Source organism: Petromyzon marinus, unplaced genomic scaffold (genome assembly GCF_048934315.1).
Source record: "Petromyzon marinus isolate PM22_M1 ecotype Great Lakes invasive population unplaced genomic scaffold, UKy_Petmar_22M1.pri1.0 PM_G_Scaffold_19, whole genome shotgun sequence".
NCBI lineage: Eukaryota > Metazoa > Chordata > Hyperoartia > Petromyzontiformes > Petromyzontidae > Petromyzon > Petromyzon marinus.
In genome coordinates, this window is record NW_027422750.1 from 2,915,551 (window position 1) to 2,938,525 (window position 22,975).

The window sequence follows — 22,975 nt, forward strand, 5'->3', positions numbered from 1 at the left end:
CTCCCACGCCCCCTTCATTCTTTTGTTCAAAAGAAGAGCCACTCCCTGTTGTTTGGCAGTCTGCTGCCCCGAGTAGAGGACTGTCCACCCCTCATGGTGGCAGGAGCCAGAGCCGGTCCACCGGACCTCCTGAATGCCGCATAGATCCAGGCTGTACCGGTCCAGGTCCCGACAGAGGAGTGGCAGCCTCTCCTCCGCAGTGAGCGTTCGAACATTCCACGTGGCCACTCGTAGTGGCTTTTCGTTGTTTCTGGAGTTGCCCCGAGGGTAGGTATTCAATCTCCTGGCTCCGCCAATTGGGGTTTGGCCAGGAGACGTCATAGACGCCTGGCCCCCCGGGGCCTCCGGTACAAGCTTATTAGTTACATATTTCAGTTTAACTCGTGGTTTCGTGGTAATTAATTGAAGGTGGAGGGGTTACCAGCCCCTCGCACCCGTCCAGAGCCCCGTTTAGCCCCTGTGGTGGACACATATGCCATGAGGGGAGGAGCCAATCAAAATTGGATCTCCCCCCACAGCACTGTCCACGACAGAGTTGCCCGTCCGGCACCGCGAGGAGGTAGGGGGTTGTTTTGCCGGACACTGACACACACACACTCAGACAGACACTGACACACACACACACTGACAAAGCAAAAAACAAAGATCCCCCGTATAGCCTTAGCAGACTGTAGCGGCAAGTGCTGTTAGCGAGCACCTACACACACTGACACACACACTGACACACACCATGATACATACACTTACTGGAGGAGGTGGAGCGTGGTCAACACATCTACGCCTGAAACATTTTAGAAAGAAGCGGAGAATACGGAACAACCCACCTGTTGTCCATTTCGATTTCCGCGTTGCCTCTAATCTTCAGTCTTGCTGTGTATCCACCGTCTGCTGGAGCTCACCTTCTATAGCGAGGATATCAATCATCTCCAGTTTGTGTGTCTTTAATAAATTGTCTCGGATATTTCTTGCTGCCCTCTATGTCCTTCATACATGCTGCTGCATTGACATTAAGGTTTCCGCATGGCCCATGAATCATTTTTGCGGTCACTACTGCAAACAGATTTTGGGTCTTCCTCTGGATTTGGAAACTCGGCAGATATAACATCGATTTGGATTGGATGATATTTTTTTCTTTCAGCCAGATTAAAATATGAGCGTGGGGAAGTCATCTACATCATTAGACCTCCTTTGCCGGTACCAAAATATAATAATAGGGGTTTTTCCCCTTTTTTCTGGCAACAAAACTGAAACCTTTTTACAAGGATTCATGTCGCTGCATTAACCACAATACCTGCAGTCAAAATGCAAACAAAACACACGCACTATGATAATATATGATGCATTGTCCTTGAAACCGATTGGTCCACACCAAGGGACGGCTTTCTTTAGAGCCTCGACTCAATTGGTCCTCGAGCAGAGGACGCCAAAAGGTTTCAGTTTTGTTGCCAGACAAAAAGGGGAAGCCCCTATGATGTGGAAGTCCTCGTTTCTGCCACTCAGTTGAGTACATCCAGCATCTTGATTCTCCAAAAAACACGACTCTCAGTGAATGCTCTCGATGAATTTAACTTGCTTTTGTCTGAACACCCTGGCTGTGAAGTCGTATCGACGGCTGGGTGTCTGGCCGAATGAAAGTTTTTATTATTTTTGTTTTATCTCAGGCCAAGTTGGATTACATGTAAAGGTAATAAATAAGTCGGGGACATCCATACGCTCAAACGTATGACATGACACCTTGAGCATATTCGTGCATGCGTCTAGGGCAGTGGTTCTTAACCTTGTTGGAGGTACCGAACCCCACCAGTTTCATATGCGCATTCACCGAACCCCTCTTTAGTGAAAAATAAAATGTGATTTTTTTCAAATTCAAGACATAGATATGTTTTTTACTGGTACACAAAATGAGCCGTGCATGAACATTACCTTGTTCAAAGAATAAAACCAACACAATGCATAAACTCACAACAAATTACATACCTGGAAATCAATGTGACTTCTGCTGTTGCCTTTGAGAGATCAGTTCAGATATGCGTGGCTTCACCTTGGCAAGTGCCACTCTCATGTCATTTTCACAGCAAAGTCTGTTCCTTTTCTTCGTTTTTATGTCCAGCATCCTCGAAAAGGATTGCTCACAAAGATATGTTGTAACAAATGGTATAACAAAAATCCAGGGCTTTCTTAGCAATAACTGGATACTTGTTCATTTGTCGACACCAAAACGTTGAGAGCGTTGTTGTTCTGAAGAGTTGCTGTTGAACCTGGCTCTGCTGAATTTCAATGATTTCGTCGAGGAATTCATCATTGACATCTGCTGTTTCAACAGCAAACGTGAACGGCTGTCTCACCCATGCTGGATATGACTCTCTTGTAGGGAAATATCTGTCGAGAGACTTTGCAAGCTCATCTAAGTGCGTGGCAATTGTTTGCTTCAGTTCCGTGGATACAGAAATATCTCCGATTCCAGACACATCTTCGATCTTACTTGCACAGTCGTCCAGAAGCGGGAAGTTTGCGAAGTTATTGTTCTCTGTTCGTCGTTTCCATAACGGTAGCTTTTTTTGAAAAGCCTTCAGGTGTTCTTCCGCTTCCATGATATTGACTCCACCACCCTGCATCTGCTGATTGAGATGATTGAGAGCTGCGAATATATCAGCCATGTACGCTAAAATGAGAATGAACTCAGGGTTTTTGAAGCAATCTGTATGGCAGTGTTGGTGCTCTTGCAAAAACAGGGCTAATTCCACACGCATGGCAAAAACACGATTCAGCACCTGTCCCCGGGATAACCACCGAATATTAGAATGGAGCAGAAGTACCTCAAATTCAGAGCCCATTTCTTTACACAGCTCACTGAAGATGCGGTGCCTCAGAGCACTTTTTCGCACATAGTTCACACATTCCACCACAGTTTTTAATACTTCTGCCATTTTTGGAGGTAAGGTTTTTGTTGCCAACGCATGCCTGTGCAGAATACAATGCGTCACAATGATGTGTGGTGCATCGGCCTTTACTAGCGCACCAAAACCAGACTTTCTTCCCAGCATGACTGGAGCTCCGTCCGTACAAACTGCAGAAACCATATCCCATGAAAGATTGTTGTCTCTGAAGAAGTCATCCACAAGCTTCTTCACATCGGCTGCCTTCGTTGTTGTTGTAAGAGACTTACAAAATAAAAACTCTTCTTTTATCATGTCGTCTTTCACATAGCGTACAAAAACAGCAAGCTGGCTTAGATCAGAAACGTCTGTGGTTTCGTCGAGTTGAAGGCTGAATTTTGCCGGGCTTGAAATCAGATCCGCGACTACTTGAGCCAAGATGTCTTTACTCATGTCTTCTATTCTGTCACTGACGGTGTCATTTGAAAGGGGAATTTGGGATAATTTACCTTCGGCCGCTGTTCCGAGTATCAGATTCGCCATCTTTAATGCAGCTGGTTTCACAAGTGTTTCACCAATGGTGTGTGGCTTGCCCTGCTTTGCGATCAGGTAAGCAACTTCGTACGATGCTGTCAGGATCGGTTTGTTAACAGGTACAAATCCAAGAGCAGGCAGAGTGGCCCTTTCATCGAATCTGGCTCTCTTCACCCTGAATTCAGCAAGTGTTGTGTTAGTATGGATAGTTAGTATGGATAAAATCACACGACGTACGACAACAGTCACACGTTGACTACTGAGTACGCACTAAATTCCCCGCAGCGCTGATTGGCCAAGCAGTGTAGCATGATCATCTGCAGCCAGTGATGGCCAAGCGGGCCGTGTGTGTCATCACAAATTTACACAATAATTCAAGTGTGTCCGGACCTCCGTGGCGGGGGCTCTGCCGAACCCCTGAGATCGACTCACCGAACCCCTGGGGTTCGATCGAACCCAGGTTAAGAACCACTGGTCTAGGGCTTCCTGTGAACGTAGCAGACGCCTAGATGTTACAAGGGGGGGGGGATGATGTAGCGCCATTGTTGGGCTGTATGCGTATTACCACGGGAGCTGACCTGTAATAGCGGACATGCGTCAACAGGGGGTGGTGTACAGACCAGGTGGGACGAACAGGGCCCCCAGACCCCAAGAGGGGGGGGGGGGGGGCTGGGGGATGTTCCAGGGCCCCCTAGAGAGTCCCAGAAGGCTTGGCCAGGGGCGGAGAGACCCTGGAACGGGGATAAAAGCCGGACCCCTGAACGGGTTTGGCGGTCCTCGTCCACCTGAAGCTCTGAAGAAGACTCTGAGCGCTACCCTGAAGACCCTGAAGCGAAGAGCCCAGTGACCCTGGCTAGGGTCGGGTTCAGACATAACCAGTGTAGGGTTAGCGCTAGAACCAGAGTAAGGGCACCTTAGTGTGGAGGGACTACCTCCTGAGGTTATCGGCTGTGAGGGGTCGTCACCCCTCTGTGTTGTGGTTCCCTTGTTGAATAAACGTGTTGCCTCCAGCGAACCGTCTCGCCTCATCTTGGACCCACTGCACGTGTAACCTGTGGTAATGAAACCTCTTGTCGCAAAAAATTAGCGGCGTGCGAACGTGAAAGGTGTTAACGAAGTACAAATAAATTTTGATTTTAAGCTTTCGTGACTGCTAGGAATTCATGTTCTTGGTTCTTTCGGTAAAGTCACCACGTAGAAGGGAAACAATAAATAATAAAAATATAAAACAATACAATTCTCACGATGTTTCAACTGCAACACAAGCAATCGTCGTCAGGTGTGAAAACCACAACAAGAAAAATAATAAAAATATAAAATAAAAATTCTCACGTTTCGACTGCAACACAAGCAATCATCATCAGGTGTGAAAACCACAGCAAGAAAATTTGAAAAAAGTGGCGTTTTTTTAACGTTAGCACCACGGAGAGCGATTTGACAGTCATTCAGATGGACGAGCCTATCTATGTTCGGGATAGAGGAGGGGGGAGACGAAAATAATGGATGCGGTCTGAAAGCCACCATAAGTGTGAACAATCATTTAAGACCCGAAATGGTTTATCAAATCCTTCCAATGATTGCTAAGCCAGAATTCCTTCCTCTCGGTTGAAATTGTCTCTGTGTATATGTGGATAGCCTCATGAACGAATCTCTCATGGTAGCCAGATGGATTGCAAAGAACACACACACACAAGACACACACACAAGACACACACAGACATCACACACAGACATCACACACAGACATCACACACACACAAGACACACAGACATCACACACAGACATCACACACAGACATCACACACAAGACACACACAGACATCACACACACACAAGACACACGCAGACATCACACACACACACAAGATACACACAGACATCACACACACACACACAAGACACACAGACATCACACACAGACATCACACACACAGACATCACACACCACACAAGACACACACAGACATCACACACAGACATCACACACACACAGACATCACACACACACAAGACACACACAGACATCACACACACACAAGACACACACAGACATCACACACACACACACAGACATCACACACACAAGACACCACACACAAGACACACACACAGACATCACACACACACAAGACACACACACAGACATCACACACACACACAGACATCACACACACACACAGACATCACACACACACAAGACACCACACACAAGACACACACACAGACATCACACACACACAGACATCACACACACACAAGACACCACACACAAGACACACACAGACATCACACACACACAGACATCACACACACACACATCACACACACACAAGACACACACACAGACATCATACACACACACACAGACATCACACACACACACAAGACACACACACAGACATCACACACACAAGACACACACTTGACACACACACAGACAGCACACACAGACATCACACACAAACACAAGACACACACAGACATCACACACACACACATGACACACACACAGACATCACACACATCACACACACAAGACACACACACAGACATCACACACACACACATGACACACACACAGACATCACACACAGACATCACACACACATGACACACACACAGACATCACACACACACAAGACACACACAGACATCACACACACACAACGACCCCCCGTACAGACTGTAGGGGCGAGTGCTGTTAGCGAGTAGCAGCACCTATAAGGGCCGGCACGGCACACGAGGGGGTGGGTGGCCAACACCACGCCCGACCGCCTTTGTCTCCCCCAGTGGTGATGTTTACTACACACCACTACACCAGGTACTCATTTGAGGCTGAGTCGACCTAGGGGAGGCCCAGGACCGGTTCAGAGAATCGTCGCCGGCGGTGGCTGTGGGAGGGAATAGAACTCAGACCGCCCGGTTCGTAGCACGGCGTAGCGCTAACCACTACACTACCGCTCCCCACATACACACACAGACACACACACATCACACACAGAGACACACATCACACACAGACACACACACAGAGACACACAGAGACACACACACAGAGACACAACACACATCACACACAGAGACACACACATCACACACAGAGAGACACACAGAGACACACACACATCACACATACAGACACAACAACAACCGCCATTCGCCACTAAGTGGCGGTGACGTCACCACGACGCTTGTGCCAGGCTATGTGCACCGTGAGGCCACGTGAAGTGTCGAACGCCCGCTGGCAGGAGGCCACTGGGCAGACCCAGGTGCCACGGGTCGACTGACTGAGATGACTGGCTGATGCACCACCTGTGCCCCCTACTGTGCCAACCTGCTGTGCTTTAGCCACCCGGCGCTCCGCTCGTTGTTGTGAGCGTCACTCCTCCGCCCTCCGTTGTTGTTGGAGGGCGCCTGCCTCCAACTGCCCAGTAGCATCCTTCACGAGCCTCCTCCACAGAGGCCGATCTTGACACCGCTGGTACCAGTCATCGGCAAGTCCACTCAGCTCCACGTCCTCCTGTACCACATCACTCCATCTCTTCTCTAGCCCGTGCCGCGCCCGCTTAGCCCCCTCAATCCGGCCAAACAAAAGCTGTTTCGGCATGCGGTGGCTGGGCATGCGGGCTACATGACCCAGCCATCGCAGCCTTGCCTGCCGGAGGAGCTCACCGATGGGACCCTGCCCAGATCTTTCAAGGATTTGTGAGCTCCTCACACAATCCAGTCTGGTTAAACCCAGGATGGATCGTAGGCAGGCCAGCCTAAATGTTTCTAACCGGCGAAGATGTTCCATTAGGGGGGTCCACGTTTCGCAAGCGTAGAGAAGGGAGGGAATGACCGTGGCCGAGAAGACCTGAAGCTTAGTGCGGAGCGACAGACCAGGTAGCTTCCACACAGCGTTACGCAACCGATGAAAAGATATTGCCGCTCGACTGATTCGGAGTGAGACCTCTGCTGTTAAACTGGAGCCAGTCATAAGCACACTGCCCAGGTATGGGAAACTCTCCATCTCTCCACAACTGCCCCATCACCGATCGGGAGTTGTGGGGGTGGAGTGTCCGATGGTACAAAATACCCAGGCAGGTGCTTAGTTTTGGTGGGGCTGATGATAAGGCCCCACCTCTTAGTGGCACGCTACAGTCTCAGCAGCAGCGTCTCCAACTCCTCCTCTGACTGAGCAGCTATTACCAAATCATCAGCATACATAACGTGGTTGAGCAATAGGGAGCCATCCCTTGACCGCACCCGGGCATCGATCAGCCTCCCATTATATCTGTACCATATGGAGATTCCCCCGGTACAGCTATTGAAGGCTTCACGAACTACGTGGTCAAAATAGATGTTAAATAATGTGGGAGCCAGAGGACATCCCTGTCGCACCCCAAGGTGTACAGGGAATGGTTCTGACTCCCGGCCACGTAGTTTTACCCGGGCCCGCTCACCATCATGAAGGTCCTTAATGATCGTGAGCAGAGGGTAAGGTACTCCAAAAGCACGAAGAACGACCCAGAGCCCAGGCCTACTGATGGTATCATAGGCCTTGACCAGGTCAATAAAGCAGAGATGTAGGTCTTGTTGGAATTCCCTACATCTCTGCTGTAGCAGACGGGCAGAAAATATGGCATCTGTGCAGGACCGCCCTATCCTGAAACCGCATTGGGGCTCCGCAAGCCTCTCCTCAGCGTGCCTGGCAAGGCGATGCTGAATAATCCTTGCCAGGACCTTTCCCGGCACACTGAGGAGTGAGATGCCCCTGTAGTTGTTACAGTCTGTGCAGTCCCCCTTCTTAAAAAGGGGGACCACCAGGGCATCCTTCCAATCCTGTGGAACCCGTCCAGTGGTCCAGACTGTTGTTATGATGTCATATAGGGCAGTCTGTGCACAAACGCCACCCTCCCTCAGCATTTCGCTTGGGAGATAATCTCTGCCCGCTGCCTTTCCTGGTCTCAGACTCCGGATCGCCTTCAGTACTTCCTCAACAGATGGCACCTCAGCCAGCCACTCACAGGGGGTGACTTCTTCCAATATTTGAGGCACTGCAGCCTCAGCAGGGTCATCCTCACTTTGTGCCACGATGTTTTCCTGGCTGTGGGATTTTCCCTCCCCCAGGACCTCACAGAAATGCTCAGCAAATCTGCAAACCTGTTCCTGGGGTCGGAGATTGGATCACCGTTTTTTCCCCTAATGATGGTAATAGGTGTGGCGCTGCAGGTTACTTTTTTGATGGAGTTAAATAGAGATTTGTGATCACGGGCCACTGAGGCAGACTCCATCTCCTCAGCAACCCGCGACCACCACCCATCCTTGCAGCGCCTCACGGCTCTCCGAACCTCCGAGCGAAGGCTGCGGTAAGCCTCCTCATTCTCTGACGTGGGATTCTGTAGCCGATGGCAGTGGGCCTGCCGTGTACCCAAAGCAGCCATTGCAGCTGCATGAGTCACAGTCCTAAACCTCGCCCATTTACCCTCGACATCAGGAGGAGTCGGGGACGATGCCAATCTCAGCCGCAAGCGATGATGAAATTCTCGCTTGCAACTTTCATCAGATAACTGAGACCAGGCCACTTTAGGTCGGAATGGGGTCCTGGGCATACACCCACCACCGGAGTGGAAGAATGGCAGGCGCATCTTACAGATGACTAGTCGATGGTCAGAGGGCAGATCAGCTCCACGGTAGGTCCTGGTGTCAAGGACATGGGCTCGCATCCGCTGGTCTGTCACTATGTAGTCCAGCAGATGTTCTTGCTTGGACCTGGCATGCATCCATGATGTTGTGTGGATGCGCCGATGCCGGAACAGCATGTTGGTAATTACAAGCCCATGGGCTGCACAAAAATCTAGCAGCCTCCTACCGTTGTTATTGAGCTGATCTGGCCCATGCCCTCCAATCACTCCAGACCAGGTGCCAGTATCATGACCAACTCGGGCATTGAAGTCACCCAACATGATGACTCTATCCCGAGGGGCCACTTCAGCCAGCACCTGTGACAGGAGGTCATAGAAGGCATCTGACTCATCGGCTTTGCCTGCATCCCTCCACGGATGTTCATCTTCGGTGGGGGCATAAGTAACCACGACCACCATTCCTCGCCTCCGGTTGATGGGAAGGCGAGCCCAAAGTAGCCTGGGGCTTACAGCTTCCCACACCTCACCGCCACGCTCCCACGCCCCCTTCATTCTTTTGTTCAAAAGAAGAGCCACTCCCTGTTGTTTGGCAGTCTGCTGCCCCGAGTAGAGGACTGTCCACCCCTCATGGTGGCAGGAGCCAGAGCCGGTCCACCGGACCTCCTGAATGCCGCATAGATCCAGGCTGTACCGGTCCAGCTCCCGACAGAGGAGTGGCAGCCTCTCCTCCGCAGTGAGCGTTCGAACATTCCACGTGGCCACTCGTAGTGGCTTTTCGTTGTTTCTGGAGTTGCCCCGAGGGTAGGTATTCAATCTCCTGGCTCCGCCAATTGGGGTTTGGCCAGGAGACGTCATAGACGTCTGGCCCCCCGGGGCCTCCGGCACAAGCTTATTAGTTACATATTTCAGTTTAACTCGTGGTTTCGTGGTAATTAATTGAAGGTGGAGGGGTTACCAGCCCCTCTCACCCGTCCAGAGCCCCCGTTTAGCCCCTGTGATGGACACATATGCCATGAGGGGAGGAGCCAATCAAAATTGGATCTCCCCCCACAGCACTGTCCACGACAGAGTTGCCCGTCCGGCACCGCGAGGAGGTAGGGGGTTGTTTTGCCGGACACTGACACACACACACTCAGACAGACACTGACACACACACACACTGACAAAGCAAAAAACAAAGATCCCCCGTATAGCCTTAGCAGACTGTAGGGGCAAGTGCTGTTAGCGAGCACCTACACACACTGACACACACACTGACACACACCATGATACATACACTAACTGGAGGAGGTGGAGCGTGGTCAACACATCTACGCCTGAAACATTTTAGAAAGAAGCGGAGAATACGGAACAACCCACCTGTTGTCCATTTCGATTTCCGCGTTGCCTCTAATCTTCAGTCTTGCTGTGTATCCACCGTCTGCTGGAGCTCACCTTCTATAGCGAGGATATCAATCATTTCCAGTTTGTGTGTCTTTAATAAATTGTCTCGGATATTTCTTGCTGCCCTCTATGTCCTTCATACATGCTGCTGCATTGACATTAAGGTTTCCGCATGGCCCATGAATCATTTTTGCGGTCACTACTGCAAAACGATTTTGGGTCTTCCTCTGGATTTGGAAACTCGGCAGATATAACATCGATTTGGATTGGATGATTTTTTTTCTTTGAGCCAGATTAAAATATGAGTGTGGGGAAGTCATCTACATCATTAGACCTCCTTTGCCGGTACCAAAATATAATAATAGGGGTTTTTCCCCATTTTTCTGGCAACAAAACTGAAACCTTTTTACAAGGATTCATGTCGCTGCATTAACCACAATACCTGCAGTCAAAATGCAAACAAAACACACGCACTATGATAATATATGATGCATTGTCCTTGAAACCGATTGGTCCACACCAAGGGACGGCTTTCTTTAGAGCCTCGACTCAATTGGTCCTCGAGCAGAGGACGCCAAAAGGTTTCAGTTTTGTTGCCAGACAAAAAGGGGAAGCCCCTATGATGTGGAAGTCCTCGTTTCTGCCACTCAGTTGAGTACATCCAGCATCTTGATTCTCCAAAAAACACGACTCTCAGTGAATGCTCTTGATGAATTTAACTTGCTTTTGTCTGAACACCCTGGCTGTGAAGTCGTATCGACGGCTGGGTGTCTGGCCGAATGAAAGTTTTTATTATTTTTGTTTTATCTCAGGCCAAGTTGGATTACATGTAAAGGTAATAAATAAGTCGGGGACATCCATACGCTCAAACGTATGACATGGCACCTTGAGCATATTCGTGCATGCGTCTAGGGCTTCCTGTGAACGTAGCAGACGCCTAGATGTTACAAGGGGGGGGGGGATGATGTAGCGCCATTGTTGGGCTGTATGCGTATTACCACGGGAGCTGACCTGTAATAGCGGACATGCGTCAACAGGGGGTGGTGTACAGACCAGGTGGGACGAACAGGGCCCCCAGACCCCAAGAGGGGGGGGGGGCTGGGGGATGTTCCAGGGCCCCCTAGAGGGTCCCAGAAGGCTTGGCCAGGGGCGGAGAGACCCTGGAACGGGGATAAAAGCCGGACCCCTGAACGGGTTTGGCGGTCCTCGTCCACCTGAAGCTCTGAAGAAGACTCTGAGCGCTACCCTGAAGACCCTGAAGCGAAGAGCCCAGTGACCCTGGCTAGGGTCGGGTTCAGACATAACCAGTGTAGGGTTAGCGCTAGATCCAGAGTAAGGGCACCTTAGTGTGGAGGGACTACCTCCTGAGGTTATCGGCTGTGAGGGGTCGTCACCCCTCTGTGTTGTGGTTCCCTTGTTGAATAAACGTGTTGCCTCCAGCGAACCGTCTCGCCTCATCTTGGACCCACTGCACGTGTAACCTGTGGTAATGAAACCTCTTGTCGCAAAAAATTAGCGGCGTGCGAACGTGAAAGGTGTTAACGAAGTACAAATAAATTTTGATTTTAAGCTTTCGTGACTGCTAGGAATTCATGTTCTTGGTTCTTTCGGTAAAGTCACCACGTAGAAGGGAAACAATAAAATAATAAAAATATAAAACAATACAATTCTCACGACGTTTCAACTGCAACACAAGCAATCGTCGTCAGGTGTGAAAACCACAAGAAAAATAATAAAAATATAAAATAAAAATTCTCACGTTTCGACTGCAACACAAGCAATCATCATCAGGTGTGAAAACCACAGCAAGAAAATTTGAAAAAAGTGGCGTTTTTTTAACGTTAGCACCACGGAGAGCGATTTGACAGTCATTCAGATGGACGAGCCTATCTATGTTCGGGATAGAGGAGGGGGGAGACGAAAATAATGGATGCGGTCTGAAAGCCACCATAAGTGTGAACAATCATTTAAGACCCGAAATGGTTTATCAAATCCTTCCAATGATTGCTAAGCCAGAATTCCTTCCTCTCGGTTGAAATTGTCTCTGTGTATATGTGGATAGCCTCATGAACGAATCTCTCATGGTAGCCAGATGGATTGCAAAGAACCTCCGTCTTGGAGAAGTCAATGTCATGTGAGCCTACTGAATTATAACAGTGATCTGCCACGGCCGAGGTGTTGGTCCTACCGTTTTTTAGGTCTGCATTCTGTTCACGAATGAGGTCCGAGACATGTCATTTAGTTTCTCCAATGTAACTACTACCACAGAGGCAACTTAGTTTGTAGACGCCAGGGTACTGTATGTCCGGAATCACATCTTTTACAGACGGAACCAGATCACGGATTTTATGTAATGTGTTGAAACGGACCTGGATCTTGTCTTTAGTCAAGATTTTGGAGATCTCTTTTGTGATCCCCGCAATGTAGGGTAAAGTGATGGTTTTGAAAGTCTCCTCAAGAGGGTCCTTCTTCATGGTTGGAGTGATAGCTTTGCGGATTGTGTAGTCGGAGTAACCATTAGCCTTAAGAGCTTGGTGTACGTGCTTGAGTTCACTGGCTATGTGTTCCTGGTCGGATATGCATTGGGCTCTATGGTGCAGAGTCTTGATGAGGGAATTCTTCTGGGATGGATGGTGGTGGGAATCCGGTTTCAGGTAAGCATCCGTATGGGTAGCTTTCCCGTAGACAGAGTGGCTCATTGAACCATCATTTTTTTACCAATTCCACTTTACAGTAAAATTGTAGACACGGCACAATATATACTTCTGAATCTTTATTTTTACCAACATTTAAAAAAAATATTCTTCGTTAAGGCAAAATTCTGAAATATTGGATTTTTTACCAAGCCTTGTGAATTCACCTTGTATCTGAACAAGTTAAATTTGTGCAAATATTTGTTTTCAAACGTAAAAATAACAAAGACATTGCTTACAAATATCAGCTCTATGTTTTCAAGTAAATACATTTTGGGTAGTGAATAAATTATAGTCTAAATAAGCTACACATGACGAATTGTAGGCAATTATAGTTATAATCAAAGACATTTTTAAACAATCACGTGGTCCCTGTAGTCGCCGTTAGAGGCAATCTGCTTGAAACAGTTTATCAACATATATACGAATACATTGATTCGAATAAGCAGAGTTAATTTCCTATTTATGGCATGCCAGTTATGTGTCAGTTTTCGATATCAACATCACCTTATAAAAGAATAACATTTAAAATACGCACAGACAAGTATTCATTCGTAATTATTGACAGGCATATTAACAAAATTGAATTACTGCAGTGAAATATACTGCATCAGGTTACATCGTATTAACAAGAAGCTATTTTAAAAATACGCACCGCCTGCTTAACAGTGTATGTACAACAAACTATTGTAGTGTCATTCAAAACGAGGAGGCCATTGCATGCTTGCATCTGGGTCAAAATGTAGCAAATTCTAAACATTGCCAACAAATAATAGATCACGGAGTTTAGATCGCAACACAAACAATCGTCATCAGGTGGGACAACCACAGCAGCAAGAAGACAAAACTGCTGAAGTAGGCGCCTACTTCAGCGTCTTCTTCTTGCTGTGGTTGTCCCACCTGATGACGATTGCTTGTGTTGTGAAATAAACGCCGTGATCTGTTATGTTTCTACCCACGTGGTGACTTTACCGAAATAACTAGAGAGTGTGGATTCCTGCAGTCACAAAAGCTTCTAATCAAGATTGCCGACAAACTACGCAACTGAGATGATGCATGAATCATCGCCCCCTACTGACAGGCTCTTGTCCACATGCAGGCCGGTGCAGGGCCACCACCTTGTGCCACACAGGGGCAGCTGCTACCTGGGCATGCTCTTCGAGCATCTCAGACGAGATACGAAACTCCGAGTTGCCGAGGCGATTAAGCAAGCACCATGTAAAAGCAATTATCATTAGAACATCGTGAATGCTTGGGAGCGTATTGGCTCTCGCTCCTGGTCAGAGATTGACCCAACCCACAGGTCCACAAAGACTGGCCGCTCGCTCTTACTCTGCAGGTTAAACCTCGGAATTGAGTGTTCAACTTCACATTCTTGTCATTAAAGGCCTGTGACAAAGGTGCATCTATTGTAGCGACATCGTCTCTGGCTTACACATCTACCGGGTCTCCACTTGACTTTGTATTGTCTAGGAAGTCCACCCACACCTCCACTTCCACAAACTGCTGAGAGTTGCCTCGCTCTGCCTCACAGTCAGAATTCTCCTCCTGCTTCACGTTGCCTCCATCGATGTGAAGGTCCCATTTTGGAGTTGAATCTTCATCTTCACATTTCACCTTCACTTTTTCACATTTCACCATCACTTCTTCACATTTCACCTTCACTTCTTCGCTCTTCACCATCACTTCTTCCCTCTTCACCATCACCTCTTCATATTTCACCTCGATACCTTTAAAAGTGTCCAATCTGGGATTTTCTTCCGGTTCTTGTTTAATGAGGGATGGGCTCATGGTGGCACTTTGACTTTCACAAGTGGATTTCAGACTCCACTCCTTGCAGATCTTCTGATGCTTCTGTGTTCTCTGGTGTACTTGAAGATTTGATGAATCTGCAAACGCCTTCCCACACACACTGCACTTGAAGGGTTTCTCTGCCGTGTGTGTTCTCTGGTGTACTACAAGAAGAGATGAACGTGCAAATGCCTTCACGCACACACTGCACTTGAAGGGTTTCTCTCCTGTGTGTGTTCTCTGGTGTTCTACAAGAAGAGATGAACGTGGAAACGCCTTCAAGCACACACTGCACTTGAAGGGTTTCTCTCCTGTGTGTGTCCTCTGGTGTATTACAAGAGCAGATGAATATGCAAACGCCTTTCCACACACACTGCACTTGAAGGGTTTCTCTCCTGTGTGTGTTCTCTGGTGTGCTACAAGAGTACATGAATGTGCAAACGCCTTCATACACACACTGCACTTGAAGGGTTTCTCTCCCGTGTGTGTTCTCTGGTGTGTTACAAGAGCAGATGACCATGAAAATGCCTTCCCACACACACTGCACTTGAAGGGTTTCTCTCCCGTGTGTGTTCTCTGGTGTTCTACAAGAAGAAATGAACGTGGAAACGCCTTCAAGCACACACTGCACTTGAAGGGTTTCTCTCCTGTGTGTGTCCTCTGGTGTATTACAAGAGCAGATGAATATGCAAACGCCTTTCCACACACACTGCACTTGAAGGGTTTCTCTCCTGTGTGTGTTCTCTGGTGTGCTACAAGAGTACATGAATGTGCAAACGCCTTCATACACACACTGCACTTGAAGGGTTTCTCTCCCGTGTGTGTTCTCTGGTGTGTTACAAGAGCAGATGACCGTGAAAATGCCTTCCCACACACACTGCACTTGAAGGGTTTCTCTCCCGTGTGTGTTCTCTGGTGTGCTACAAGAGTAGATGAATCTGCAAACGCCTTCCCACACACACTGCACTTGAAGGGTTTCTCTCCTGTGTGAGTTCTCTCGTGCCGTGTCAAATCTCCAGTCCGATCCGTGCTGTATGCACACCGGTCGCATTGTTGCCTTGTCGTACCGAGCTGCGCTGAGTGCATTTGCTCCATCAGACCAATTCTGCAGAGGAAGCGTCAGAGGAAGCGTCAGCTGCAGACAGAAAAAAATAATATCCACACCATCTACACGTCAGTATCGATGCACAGAGGAAAGCATACATACACAGTAACACGTGTGTCTATACTTATTCATATATTCATGATATAGTGGAAAAGTGTCCCAAATTCATCACACGGGCTGTTATGGCACACAATGAGAGGGCAAATGGTTATAAACATGCCTGGAAGCCCTCGAATCTTCAAAATGAATGTTCACCAAAAACTCCGAGCACACAATTTCAGCTGTCTGGCTACAAAAGGAATATTTATGAGAGCTAAATTCAGCTGACATAGCAAAGGGTGTTGAAAACAATACTATTTGTGCTAGGCAGAAATTCATAAATTAATGTTCAATCACAACTTAGAGGTGTGAATCCAGGCTCAGATGTCCTTGAATGCTGGGATGAACAGTTCCGACTTCAGCTGCATGTGCGTGCTGTGTTCACCTCCTGTTTCCATTCTTACAAAGAGTTCCAGAGGAAAACAAAAGTAAACTATTGTTTTGATATAACCTCCGTGTTCAATAGAGTTGATAGACTTTACTGCAAACACAAACTTGACACTGTCACACACTGGCGGTGGCGTGTCCAGAATCATGCCTGGCCACCTTCATCTGCTCAGCATTAATGCTTCCTCACTACACCAAGTAATTAATCGAGGATCAACGAACATAGCCGAGGCTAACTGGAGTTTGCGTGTCTCTCTCCGTGGTGAGATGTTAACTACCTCACCTGGTGTACAGGAAGTCGTGGGTTTGATCCCTACCGTGACGCCTGCTGTATATTTGGAGTTTGCACGTCTCTCCGTATAGCGTCTTTGACCGATAGACATTGACACACGTATTCTTGTTTCTTTCAGCAAAGTTACGTAGACAGAAAATAACAATAACAGATAATACAATTACATTAAATAAAGACCACTTGTGTTGCGATCAAAACGACGTCAGTTTTTTTAGCTTTATTTACAATTTTTAAATTATTTTTATTATCTGTTATTTTCATTACATTTTCTATCTATGTGACTTTACCGAAAGAACCAAGAATATTAATTCCTGCAGTCACCAAAGTTTTAAGTCAAAACATTCACACACGTTGACAAAGCCTCACCTTGTGTTGTTGTGGGCAGGTCGCTTCTGATAACAAGAGCGGTATAGCAGCTCAAGCGGGCTTGGCCTTGTGAAAAAAATAAAAACTGCGTGAATATTTACAATAAAACAAAGCTACAAAGTGGCGAGCCGGGTGAAGACAAATTAAACTTAAGCGAGATAATTAAAGTGAATGCAATCAGGCGAGGGCAGGAGGCAAGGCCCCGCGTGGCTAGGCCCCACGTTGTAAAGTTCCAACCTGGACATCGATTCCCATGCTCGCTGCTACTCAACTGACATCCCTACGAGAGAGAGGCTCTACTTTGGTAAACAACAACAACAACCACCACCACAACAACCACAATGAGAATTTCTCACCTCGGATTTCAGTGCAGGAAGCGATAGCTTCCTGTTTAGATCGTGACGTCACGCGGTAGCAGGTGACGTGACGTCACGTCCGGAGTACGAGATACGCTCCTCCCACAATGAGCGGCTCCGTAACTAAATTAGAGAATGAATAAATTATGTTAATGTTACTCGTCCCATGTGTCGTGGGCAATGAACTCGTCGCAATAAACTCGCGAGGGCTTTAACGAGTACATTATGTTAATGAGCCGCCAGTGACTGGGCGTAGCTTTGCCCAAATAAGGATTGGCACTGGAACGCAATCGGCAGTGACCCAAGCGCAAGGTGACGTCACGTGGCGTAGCCCAGTCTCTCCATTGGATGACTCCTGTTAACCTCACACAGAGTAGTACTCAATTTATTGAGCTCTGATGCCCAAACTGTATTTTGAAATTGCAACCTTTAAAACTGCGAGACAAACGTTTTAACCACATCACTTTCCAGCCAGATATCTCTGCCCAAGTTGGAGCACTCTACCAATGAATCCAGTCATCTGAAATTAACGTGATTGTAACATGCATTCGGAATTCCTTTGGTCCCCCAAATGAGCCTCCGCACCTTGGCATGGATAGCGAGTCCTGCACTCACGTCAGATGCAATAACGTCCAGCTATTTTATTTCAGCATGGCAGATTTTAAGCCATGTTGACTTGGAATAAACCTCCCCAGGTACTTGGTCCGTTTGAAACTGTAAAAATAAAATTGTACCCTTAGGGGTTAGCCTGAATTGAACCGATGAGATCGGATCCAAGCGTAATGCATCAAAGCAGCACTCCCATCTCACTGGGTTTGTACAAAATATCTGTGCTATACACCATACTACTTTACAGTAATATACTACTATACTTTAGCTGGAATGTAGCATGTTTATGGTAGAGTGGATTATTTGTAAATTTTGATTGAAAATCTGAAGTGTCTTCAGTTATAAGACTCCGTCATTCTTTAAGCTGCATACCAATGTTGAACAAACATTTACATTGCTAAAGGACATTTGCAGATGATACATTATTAATGTTTGAGACAGAGGGACATGCCAATGCACGTGAATGTTTTTTCAACAAAACATATCAAAACTATACAGTTGCAATGATATTAAAATTAAATCCAAGCAACATTACCATTTTCCCTGCTCCTTGAGTTTGTGCTCAATACTTTAACGTGTACAGGGCCATGGCGGTGTGGGGGCCGACGTCCACCCCACCGCCCTCGCTGGGCAGGTGGGGCGCGACGTCCGCCCCTTCCGCCGCCTCCTCCACCGCGTCGGTCGGCTCCCGCCGGGCCCCCGCCGACCGAGCGATCGGGGCCCCCCGCGCTAGCGCCCTCTCCGAGGGACAGACTCGTGCTGCTGGCTCACGACCGCACGGAGTAAACCCACGCACCCCCGCGCGCACCGCGGCTATCGCTAACGCAGCAGACAGCGGCACGCTAGCGCCTGCACCGGCGAGCGATTACCTCCACGAGCATCCGCGCGCACCGCAGCCGTCGTTAACACGGGGCCCGAACGGTCTCGCACCTGCGGGCGATTATCTCAACGCGCGTCCGTGCACGCCGCGCGCCCACTACGGCTGAGGCTGACGCAGCACGCGGCGGCCCACTCGCGTCCACGCCGACGGGCGATGATCTCAACGCGCGAGCTCCGGCCGCGGCTCCGCCCTCGCGCTCGCCGCGCATCCGCCCACGGAGCCGCTCCGCACGGGAATCACACGCGCACCACACCGATGCTCTCTGCTAACTTTTATTCGTGGCGCAAACCCCGCACCGCCCGGAGGGAATATTCTACGAGCCGACCCTAGGCCTACCGCTACCCAAGTCCGCAAATGCTCGCACGCCCCATCACGTACCTCGCGGCCGTGCTCACGGCGTCGCGCGGACGCCGTGAGAGTCGGAGGGACGAAGACGAAAGGGAACTTTGCCTATCGCCGCCTCGTAGCGGCGCTCGCCGGCGTCGCACGGATTCCGCGAGCGGCTCGAGACGGCGGGGAGCGTCGCGTGCGACTCGTCGCCGCCGACCCGGCGAAACTTCGCGCGCCAAAACAATTTGAAGCCAACTCAGGGGCGCCGCAATGTGACTCGCTCCGCGAGGGTCGGCCATTCTCCTGGCGCCGGGAAACCGTGGGACTTTCATCCCAGAGACCCTTCGGATGAAAACCCGTCGTGACGGGCAATCCCCCGCCAGGACGCTACGTGTGCGCGCTGCAGGTGCGTGCTCGGTGTGGGGGGCCACGGGGGGAGTCGAGGCGATGGCAGAGTTGGTCCGAGACCGTGGCACCACAACGGATCGGGAATTGCGTTGAAATCCGGCTCACGCAAAAGCACAAAAGGGGCGACGCATCGGGACCCGAAATAACGTCGATTCGCCGAGTCGACGAATGTGCATATTGCCCCGGGGATGGCAACTTACAGTCGAGTACGGAAAATCGTGATGTGCACCGATTCTGTTTATGTGCGACACAACTTCACGCCACATGGTCCCACGGGGAAAGACGGTGGCGTAAGTAAATACAAAAACGAACCAGTATACCATTGGTGATTGATCAATGTAATGAAGGCGATGATCCAGGAAAATTATATTATGATGCTGTGGTAAAAGGTAATAAGTTACTTTAAAGTGCCTGGCCATGGGAACGTTGGTAATGATCAGGAAAAAGTCTGAAATATGTTGACGTGTAAATCAGCAAATCAAATTTAATCCACAGAGGAGGGAAAGAAGGATCCCAAGCATGCGACACTCAGAACCAAAAGTGGCAGAGACTCGGCCGAGAAAGTGGAGAGAGAGAGGAAGAGACTTTTCAGGACTTTATTTCCACTAAAAAATTTACAAAAAAACATTCCAGGAAAAAAACACCTAAATTGAAAATCAATAAAACATCAAACTCTTAACAGCGGTATGTGCATGAAATACAAATGGCACCAGGAAAGTTATTCAAGGGTTTTTAAATTTTATAAAGAATCAAATGTTTTGACATCAGAATGCGATGTGAACAAAATATATTTTTCTCGTGAGAATAGGTTTTACCCTTTTAACTGGCACAAAACTGACACCTTTATTCAAGGCATCATGTTTGCAATAACCACAACACAAGCAGTCAAAATGTAAACAAAAAAGACAACTCTGATAATAATATGCACTGTCCTTGAATTTGATTGGTCCACACCCGAGACAGCTTTTCTTAGAGCCTAGTCTCCATTGGTGTTGGACCAGAAGACGCCAAAAGGCGTACAACTCAAAAACAGCGCACTATCAGAGTATTGAGGGCTCGGGGTGAGCATTAACATTATGAGACCTCCTTTGCCAGAAACAAGATATGAGAATAGGTTTTACCCTTTTAACTGGCACAAAACTGACACCTTTATTCAAGGCATCATGTTTGCAATAACCACAACACAAGCAGTCAAAATGCAAACAAAAAAGACAACTCTGATAATAATATGCACTGTCCTTGAATTTGATTGGTCCACACCCGAGACAGCTTTTCTTAGAGCCTAGTCTCCATTGGTGTTGGACCAGAAGACGCCAAAAGGCGTACAACTCAAAAACAGCGCACTATCAGAGTATTGAGGGCTCGGGGTGAGCATTAACATTATGAGACCTCCTTTGCCAGAAACAAGATATGAGAATAGGTTTTACCCTTTTAACTGGCACAAAACTGACACCTTTATTCAAGGCATCATGTTTGCAATAACCACAACACAAGCAGTCAAAATGCAAACAAAAAAGACAACTCTGATAATAATATGCACTGTCCTTGAATTTGATTGGTCCACACCCGAGACAGCTTTTCTTAGAGCCTAGTCTCCATTGGTGTTGGACCAGAAGACGCCAAAAGGCGTACAACTCAAAAACAGCGCACTATCAGAGTATTGAGGGCTCGGGGTGAGCATTAACATTATGAGACCTCCTTTGCCAGAAACAAGATATGAGAATAGGTTTTACCCTTTTAACTGGCACAAAATATATTTTTCTCCCCTACATTTTCAAAACGAAATGGCGTTGACATGTCAAACACCTGAATTCGTTTTTTCTTCAAGGATTCTGTTGTCGTAGCTACGTATGCAGTCTGCAAGTTTTTTTTACGTGGGGACGTGCAAATATTGTCTGGGTACGTGAAAATATTTCTTTGAAAATGTGTCCTAGACACTATATTTGTAAGTTAATCAAAGTAGCATTGAAACGTTAGCACAATGTAGATTTGTATATTGTAGGGTAGAAATATATTTATCATAGCGATGATCTAATATTGGTTTAATACAATTTATATTTTTACTTAGAATACTTTAGCCATGCAATAGACTAAATATAATGCTCGTGTTTTCAAAGAAAATAATATATTTACCAGGATTAAAGTTGTGCGAAATATGTTATAAAATCTGAGGCTTGGAGAATTGCATGCTGGGAATAAAATTGAGACAGAAAGGGGTTAATGCATGGCTTGCGGAGCAGGCGCACGTTACAGAGATTATTGACAAAACAGAATGCGATGTGAACAAAATATATTTTTCTCTGCTACATTTTCAAAACGAAATGGCGTTGACATGTCAAACACCTGAATTCGTTTTTTCTTCAAGGATTCTGTTGTCGGTTTTCATTAAAGTGCAATGACAGGGTGACACCTGCTGACATCACAGGGTGACACCTGCTGACAGGGTGACACCTGCTGACATCACAGGGTGACACCTGCTGACATCACAGGGTGACAACTGCTGACATCACAGGGTGACACCTGCTGACATGACAGGGTGACACCTGCTGACATGACAGGGTGACACCTGCTGCATGACAGGGTGACACCTGGTGACATCACAGGGTGACACCTGCTGACATCACAGGGTGACACCTGCTGACATGACAGGGTGACACCCGCTGGCCTGGGAAGGGCTTCACGGGTACGGCCACAGAGGTAACAACCAATCAGGGAAGGAGGCGCATCTGGGGCAAAGGAAACAGGTGGGGCTAGCCGAGCTACTCCGGTCACCTGCTCGAAAGGTTCCACGAGAGGGCGTGGCCGGAGGCGGGGCCTAGCCACGCCTCCGGCCACGCCCTCTCGTGTAACCTGCTGGAAGGTTCCACGAGAGGGCATGGCCGGAGGCGGGGCCTAGCCACGCCTCTGGCTACGCCCTCTCGTGTAATCTGCTCCAAGGTTCCACGAGAGGGCGTGGCCGGAGGCGAGGCCTAGCCACGCCTGGGGGGATATAAGGGGGAGCAGACCCGGAGCTCGGGGCTCGTGTGTGGGGTCCCGGGTCCTGGCGTGTCGCCGTTCGCCGACATCTCTCTCCGTCGTCGTCACACCGCCAGCCGGAATCGTGGCCAAGAAGGGCCGGCACAGTCACGAGACGTAACGTGGAGAGTCATTTGGTGAGACGTGCGTAGCGAGCGAGGTAGCGGCGCGTGGTCCAGTGAGAAGGAGCGAACAAGGACGCGTGCGGGGCGACGAGTCAAAT

The 22,975-nt window shown here is 48.3% G+C and overlaps 1 protein-coding gene across 1 annotated transcript in view; it reads right to left on the reverse strand.

Annotated features, from left to right (window-relative positions):
* LOC142912139 (uncharacterized) overlaps positions 1-22,975 on the reverse strand; it is a 41,805-nt gene that overhangs the window by 6,115 nt on the left and 12,715 nt on the right. Inside the window, exon 3 of the mRNA XM_076060457.1 lies at positions 14,647-16,006. Within this exon, the coding sequence (XP_075916572.1) occupies positions 14,647-16,006 (1,360 nt within the window). The remainder of the gene's footprint in view (positions 1-14,646; positions 16,007-22,975) is intronic.